Source organism: Crassostrea angulata, chromosome 3 (assembly GCF_025612915.1).
Source record: "Crassostrea angulata isolate pt1a10 chromosome 3, ASM2561291v2, whole genome shotgun sequence".
NCBI classification, from domain to species: domain Eukaryota; kingdom Metazoa; phylum Mollusca; class Bivalvia; order Ostreida; family Ostreidae; genus Magallana; species Magallana angulata.
In genome coordinates, this window is record NC_069113.1 from 1294056 (window position 1) to 1302322 (window position 8267).

An 8267-nucleotide genomic window follows, 5' to 3' on the forward strand; every position below is an offset into this window, starting at 1 on the left:
TTATACATGTATAATTTGATACTATGTTAAAAAGGCAGATTCAATTATTAGTACAATACAGAGTACCATAGTTATCAAGATTTAAAAATTAGGTTCATTTTTAATACACTACAATACATATGATTAGTTTGTTTCAAGAGCTCCCATTCTTTTACATGTTCTCATTTATAAGAAAAGAAATTTTTAAAATAATTATTTATGTCATAAAATTAGAATGATTGTTGTATGGAAGATTTCCAGTCTGATAAAAATGAAACCTTTACAAGCTCACACGAAAATCAAAATGAAAGAAGCTTGTGAAGTTTTCATTTTAACCTGACTGGAAGATTTTCTATATAGGTATATGTAAATGCTAAAATAAAATCTATTAATTCGCAGTAGTTTAATGATGATTGGATGCAAAAAATTAAACATTATTCTTTGAAGACTTTTTTTCAAGCTCTTCTTTCCTTTTCTCTCAGAATTAAATGCCTTGGACATGGATGCAATGATAGCAGATGTACAGACTTGGAAAGATGCTCAAACCTCCGACCTTTTAGGACCCACCCCCAGCGATCTCTATAATAATGTACTCATTCTGGACGGGTTCCGAATGTATGCTCTCAGGTAAAAGATACCGATATATCCTGTAATGTATGCTCTCAGGTAAACGATACCGATATATCCTGTAATGTAAGCTCTCAGGTAAACGATACCGATATATCCTGTAATGTAAGCTCTCAGGTAAACGATACCGATATATGCTGTGAAATTGTAAATGTAGCTTTTGGTATTTATGAATACAGGTATATATCGGTACTCCAAGAGGGAAACCTGTTAATATTGTAAAAGTAGAAAAAATTTGTTAAAGTAATTAAGTAAAGGATAGATGTAGGTACCGGTAATGTTAATTTATGCTGAGGTAGGGGATACTGTAGATTCCTTCTTTTATGTGAGTACTTTATTCCCGTTCCAACTGTTTTGCATCAAATAGTGAGAATGAAAAATTGTGAGTGGTGAATTTTAGTTAAAGATCCATATAGTTTACATCTGTTTGAAAAATAAAAGCAAGATTTTTAAAATCCTCGAGGGCTGCTTCTTGCAAGTTCATGCATGTATTAATTCCTCATTTTAATTAGGAATCTACAGTACATGTTTATACTGAAATTGAACTCTATATTGGTGTACCACAGCGAAGTTTGTGTGTCATTAAGACAGACTTGCCAACTTTTGAAGGGGGTACCCTTACACAAATACATCAGATCTGTTTCTGATATAGAACCTGGTTTTGCCTTTTCAGGGATTTGGAACAGATGATAAACAAGAAATATTTTATAAGAGTTTCCTTTGATGCTTGTAAAGTTAGACGAAGGTAAATATAAAGATTTATAACTTGTTCCATCAGTCTAACCTCATACAACTAAAACATCAAAGTACTGAAGTACTGACGGGAGTTGATTTTATCGATTATTATTTAATTTAAAATCAATTTATCTTGCATCGCAATTAGTTTCTAGTTTGTATTTGAATTACGCACTTTTTTATAATATGAATTTTTAGACTTTTCGGACAAGAATTTCGAGAAACCCCATATAAATAGTGTTGTGTAATATTTAAAGATAGATTTCAACAACTACTGTGGAATCATTTAATTTCGTGGGGGCCAATTTTCGTGGATTGTGGATTTTTTGCTTATTTGTGGGGATGTTATTTTGTTGATGTGTCAGTTTTCAGTTTGAGTAGGTAAACTAAATCTTTAATAATTAGTTTTCATTGAGGATTTAAATTCGTGGGCAAGGGGTACCCACGAATACCACGAAAATTGAGCCACCACGAATTCTAATCATTCCACAGTATATAGTATGTATTAGTTATCGAAACAATTCTAAAAATTGTATGGATCCAAGCACTATTGATATCGAACTCTAGTCTCGTTTAACTAGATGCTCGGCTGTCTCCTTTAATATCCGACAAGCAAAAGAGCCTCCTCTCTGTTTGTTGCAGATTTACGGAGACAGCGAGAGTCTGGTTAAACGAGACTTATTTATTATATTAACTCTGGCATAGGAATACATGAGACTACAAAAATATCTAAATTGTTCGTAGTATATAAATTTGACTATTTTCAAAGTGTTATAAATAAGTTTCCTTGAAAAACAATGCTTCAGCATACATAACATCGATTTTTTTTCTATTATTTTCTAGAACTTAGTCTTGTCAGCGGTGATGATTTGTGCTTAGGTCCAAACCCTGTTTCACTTTCGATTTGCCAGAGTAACTGCATAGGAGAGTTGATTAAAATCAACTCCCAAAAAATGATTAGAAATTGATCCAAATATCGGAATTTATAGAAATGATTTTATTTATAGAACAAGGCATTACACCCCTCCAGACAAACCAGGTTATTTTGAGAAGATTGTATGGCCGGAGTCGATAAACCACCAGAGAGAAATACAGGATCAAGATGATATAGGTAAAATCTTGCATTTGTATTTAAAAGACCTCCATTTCAAATAAACATTAAAGATAGATTTTAAAAAATTCTATGACACAAAATAAGTTTAAACTTCTCTCTTCTTTGGTAAAAGTTTCAACTGTAGTTAATGAAGGTGAAGTGTTTCCAAGGATGTACATGTATAGGTAATAGATTAAATAAGAAGTAAAATGTTTAGGGATGAGATATAGATATGTGTAGGTATTAGGTTAATGAATTTCCCGAAAAAATCTTAATCTAAATGTTTAAAGGAAAAAATCTTGGTGTTTATATACAAAATTTATTGTTTTGGGAGGGGGGGGGGGGGGGTTAAAATTAATTTTAATACTTTCTTTTATAGATTTTTGTTTTGAGTCTTTTAGTCTTTAATTTTTAGTCTTGTTATATGAATATTTAGAATATTTATGTTTCTTTAAATGATATTTCTTGGTTAGTTTTAAGCAATTTATAAAATGTCAGCTGTTTATTTTTCTTTTACAGAATATTTGGATGGGACGGCCAATCAGGAGGAGTTATGTCAGAGAGTCCTGTGTGATATCCAAAGACTATGCAGGCTGTCCTCATAGTTCGGTCCAGTGTGTGTTTTATCATGTCCCTTTTACAACGTTTACATCCGGTTTTGACATAGTAACTGTTATACTAGATTAATGTTACAATAAAATATGGATTCTTTGAAATTTTTCTTATTTTTTTAATCGGAATAAGAAGCTACAAAATTCTACTTACTATGAGGCCAGTAACGTATACATATGCTTCATGTAATTATATACCTGGTAAGGCCTAACACACTTGATATTCAGGGGTGGACTGGGTATGACCTTTTAACTTTAAAATTGAATTACAATGTTGAATCATATCATCGAAATTAATTGAACAGTAAAATTAATATAGACGCAGGATTAAATTTTAGTTGATTTCCTGAATCAGATGTCCAGATCCATGTGTCATATTTATGTAATGAATGATTCAACAATTAATTTACATGATTCAAATGGCCAATAGTTGACATATAAATAACATTGTGCAGAAAGCCAGTTCCTAAAATTACAGTGATGATGACAAATTCTTCTAAATTACACAATTCATTTATCAGATGACACTCGAGTCCACATATAAGTACTATATGCTGTTCTCGTCCAAAGTAATGGAACAATTTGTATCCTTCTTACATTATTACAAGTGTAGGTGTTTGCCAGTAATGCTCTATGTATTTGCAAGTTTTACCACTTTTGTTTTTTCTTTCAATAAAAAAAAATTGTATATATAAATATAAACAATTTATTGAAAATTAAACAACTTTAAATGCAGTCTGTATAACATAAAAAAATAAATACAAGTCTCCTCCCTACACACACTTCCGGTCACGTGGTGCTTGTGACACTTCCGATCACGTGGTGCTAGTTGTAGCCCTTCCAGGCGTAGGAGCTGACCACACCCATATTGTTGTACATGGACTTGGTGACCCGCCGGTCACTGTCAGGAATCTTCTCCACCGGCGCCTTGGTCAGACGCTGTAGCTGGAAGGCAAAACATTGAAGGGTTCTTGAGTCAAAGTTCTTGGCTATCTTATTACAGCCCCTCTCAACGGTCTTAACAATACAAACGTAGGTGTGGTCTGAGGGTAGAGGTTTTAGGAGTAGTTTACGGTTTTGGTTCGCCGCTATGCAATGTTAACTACTCCTAAAACGTGCATGTTACTCAATACTTACTGGAACCAAAGCTAATATTTTCTGCGAAAAATACCATTTACAAGCGTTGAGACCGAATGACAATTGTTCCATTAAACTCTTTCTGCGATACCAAATTGTCAAATTGGGTTTCTTCAGCTGATATACACATATATTAATCAATAATACAACTTTTACCTGTTTGATTTCGTAAGCCATAGTTATAACGATTTTAAAACTGTAATCGTGACACCGACGTTTGTACATACACCCTTTCCAGACGTAAATGTCTGTATAAATAGTATTTAGATCTACAGGTGCTGAACCGTTCTCTATTAAAAATAGAAAACAAAGAAAGCCATGTTTGACAGAGGATTTTCCTGTTTTAACACCAGCTGATGGACAGTTACCATTTCTGCGATTTCCTCATCGGACATCTTTTTGCCGGGCCTCTCGTACACCCTCTCCTTGGTGGCCGGGATCTTGTACAGGCGGTCCACGGTCTGGTCAATCTCGTAGTCAGTCATCTTCTGGTGACCCAGTCCGTACTCAGGCTTCAGGATCGTCCCCCAGGGCTGGTTCAGCTGTTTAGGATGGACAGACGAACGAATACTGGACATTTACTGAAAAGGAACACACTGCTATAGACAGGCAAATAGATTCTAGAAACCAATCCTCGCCCATTGTAAAAGGTAGACATGTACATGTATAATGGACAGACGAACGAATACTGGACATTTACTGCAAAGGAACACAATGTTATAATGGACAGAGAAACGTATAATGGGCATTTACTGCAAAGGAGCATAATATTATTGTGGACAGAGAAACGGATAATGGGTATTTACTGCAAAGGAACACACTGCTATAGACAGGCAAATAGATTCTTGAAAGTAATCATCGACCACTGCAAAAGGAAGACATGTGCATGTATAATGGACAGACAAACAGATACTTGACATTTACTGCAAAGAAACACAATATTATAATAGACAGAGAGACGTATGATGGGCATTTACTGCAAAGGAATACTTTATTATAATAGACAGAGGAACTGATAATGAATATTTACTGCAAAGGAACATAGTATTAAAATAGCCAAATGAAAAAAAAAATTATGGGCATTAACTGCAAAGGAGCATAATGTTATAGTGGACAGAGAAACAATTAATGGGTAATTACTGCAAAGGAACACTAAATTATGATGGACAGACGAACGGATAGTGGGCATTTACTGCAAAGGAACACTTTATTATAATGGCCAGAGAAACGTATAATGGGCATTTACTGCAAAGGAACACTTTATTATAATGGACAAAGTTACGGATAGTGGGCATTTACTGCAAAGAAACACAATATTATAATGGAGAGAGAAACGGATAATGGGTATTTACTGCAAAGGAACACTTTATTATGATGGACAGACGAACGGATAGTGGGCATTTGCTGCAAAGGAACACTTTATTATGATGGACAAAGGAACGGATAATGGACATTTACTGCAAAGGAACGTAATATTATAGTGGACAGAGAAACGAATAGTGGGCATTTACTGCAAAAGAACACTATGTTATGATGGACAGACGAACGGATAGTGGGCATTTACTGCAAAGGAACACAATACTGTTATTCTTTCAGTGGAAAAGTTCCTATCCTGGATAGTAATTCAAATCTAGACGACATGGCCGAAAGATAGGCCAGCAGCGAGACTGACCGTCAATAACTAAGTTCTGTACATGCCTAACCATGACTACCAGATATCAAGCACGTACATTCAGTGACATAAGTGGACATACATAGATGGGCGACATTGTTGTTCTCTTCTCGCACCTGTCCTAACAGATGAACAACTGGTCAATCAGGCAATCCATGAACCTTTCTCAAATATCAGGAAGTTTTAGATTAAAAATATTTACTTACGTCAATAAATTAAACGTCATCCTTACCTATTGAATACCTGATACAGATGAATCTGTGAATTACAAGTTATATACTCCTCTATGCAAAAAATATACCTTTATATTTACGTTCTCTCTCCAACAGTGGTAATCTGCCCCGAACCTTAAACACAATATTTTGAATGGAGTATTTAAAAAGCTTTGTAGGAGACGGGAAAGGAAAACACATTAAAGCTGATCCCGGCTTCACCGTGGACGCGGTCCAATCACGTGACCGCGCGATAAAGAGGATTAAACTAATAAGTGCACGTGAGGCGGTTAATTGCAATTTTGTTAGGGTGTTCATTAAAGTACTTAAAACAACAAGCTGAAAAGATTTTTTTACAGGTGCCTTGGCCATATCTCGAGAACTCTGAGGGCTCGTATTTCTGTAACTTTTGCTATTGATTTCTGGACCCAGGAGAGACCAAACATGGGTTTGAACAGAGATTGTGAGTCATTTACAGCAATTGGTTGTTATTAGCCACCGCTTCTTTGCAGTCCCCGCTACATTTAACAAGAATAAAAGCGCAGCCTTTTTTCCACGTTGACTTACTAATGACGATGTTCAGGGAACTGGCGCGGAACTGTATAAAACGATCTGGCGGATTTTCTAAAAGTGAGAGTGTAATGTGTAATCTTACGGCTGAGACTTTTCTATCATAGATCAATCAACACTTCAACAAAACCCGGGAGGTTGGCAACCATCTTACACCCCCCATCTGGCCGTTTCAGATTTGACAAATAAGCGACAATTGATTATTTGTGTTGAATACAATCTAATCGTAGTTCATTGTAAATCTGGGTGCCCCGCGCTCTGTCAATGCTCAGTGATAAGTTTAAATACCTAATACACACCCCCTCTGGGCTATAGTTACCAGCTCGTCCTCAGATCAGCTGTATTCTTCAGTTACCAAGTGTTACTTGATCAATTCATGGCGAAGTTTTATATCAAACAATACATCAATACACCCCTTGTAAATCACAGCTATCTCTCTCTCTCTCTTTCTTCTTACTTTAAACTTTTAAAACGAAAACCAGCAAACTTTATCAAAAGGGTTCAAAAAGTTTGATTGTATGAGCAGTTCAAAAGATAGTCCGGTATAAGAAGGGAGAGTTTTCAAATTAATGTTGAAATTTGATAGAACTATTATTTTTCGAAGATGCCTAATTTTCCCTTTCATCTATCTTGGCGAGTGATTTTAGTAGTTAATTACCATCTACTTCAAGTCCTTCGAACTAATAAACTATGAGAGAGAGAGAGAGAGAGAGAGAGAGAGAGAGAGAGAGAGAGAGGACCCACCTGTAAGCTGCAGACAGATCGGGCCATTCTTGTTAATCACAAGTTCATTCAGGTAATCACTAAGTCTACACTGTCTGCGATAGGGGAGGTGTGAGGAATTACTAGTATTTAAACGTCCCCCGGCTACCCAAAGCTATACGGTTCTGCCCAAAATTACTACTCCACCACAAGGTGTCTGCTTACAGGGTGTCACATAAGTAAACAAAAGAAAAAATCTCTCTAACTTTAAAAGTAGAAAAATTCCATCAGTTTGTTAAGAGAGTATGTAAAGGTCAGTTTACAAAAAAATGTACTCTATTTAAAGACTTTGATTTCTAGTTGCACCGATAGTTAAAAAAATAATCCATATCTGAGTTGCTTTGTATATAACGTCTTTACAATTTATGAAATGATACACCTTTTAGAATAAATTCACAAAGCAAACTGTATTCCAGGAATGGATAAAGGAATGAGAAGTGAGCAACAGTTTTAACAACATATCTCTAAAACAGACATCAAAATAAATGTTAATTTAAACTGATAACATTTGTCAATTTACATTTTCCAATGTTTTTGTCCGTGACAACGCTACAAATTGATTTTGTAATGTATAGTCCAATACATTTCAATAATGACCCTTTTAAGATTTAATATTTACATCTACCAAGTATTATTCCCTCTATTTCTTAGGGAAACTTATAGTTAATTCATAGCTCTATAGAAACAGCCAGACTGAAATCTTCAAGCCCCGATTATCGATTGGTCGAAATCTACAGCGGCTGAAACTGACAAGAAAGTGACAGGACTTGAATTGACACGCCCTAATTATCGATTGGTCGAGACCTACAACTATCACGGACTACACGAAGTAATCATGATGATGTCAGCCTCAAAGCCTCATGCACAGG

At 35.3% G+C, this 8267-nt stretch overlaps 2 protein-coding genes across 4 annotated transcripts in view; one reads left to right on the top strand and one right to left on the bottom strand.

Moving 5' to 3' along the window:
- The window catches only part of LOC128176351 (uncharacterized), a 36171-nt gene extending 33021 nt beyond the window's left edge, over window positions 1-3150 (top strand). The window contains exons 24-27 of the mRNA XM_052842610.1: window positions 462-606; window positions 1280-1351; window positions 2349-2452; window positions 2954-3150. Coding sequence (XP_052698570.1) covers window positions 462-606; window positions 1280-1351; window positions 2349-2452; window positions 2954-3039 — 407 coding nt within the window. The 3' untranslated portion in view covers window positions 3040-3150. The remainder of the gene's footprint in view (window positions 1-461; window positions 607-1279; window positions 1352-2348; window positions 2453-2953) is intronic.
- Window positions 3151-3808: 658 nt separating this feature from the next.
- Window positions 3809-7529, bottom strand: LOC128176359 (uncharacterized). 3 transcript variants are annotated; one of them, XM_052842621.1, is made up of 3 exons: window positions 7381-7529; window positions 4551-4763; window positions 3809-3990 (listed from the first exon to the last, which is right to left on the bottom strand). In XM_052842621.1, the coding sequence occupies exons 2-3, from the start codon at window positions 4758-4760 to the stop codon at window positions 3871-3873; spliced, it is 330 nt and encodes a 109-aa protein (XP_052698581.1). In that variant the 5' UTR covers window positions 4761-4763; window positions 7381-7529; the 3' UTR covers window positions 3809-3870. The 3 variants fall into 3 exon arrangements, with proteins under 3 accessions (XP_052698581.1, XP_052698582.1, XP_052698583.1); XM_052842622.1 differs by lacking the exon at window positions 7381-7529 and adding an exon at window positions 6156-6315; XM_052842623.1 differs by lacking the exon at window positions 7381-7529 and adding an exon at window positions 6087-6220.
- Window positions 7530-8267: the final 738 nt, after the last annotated feature.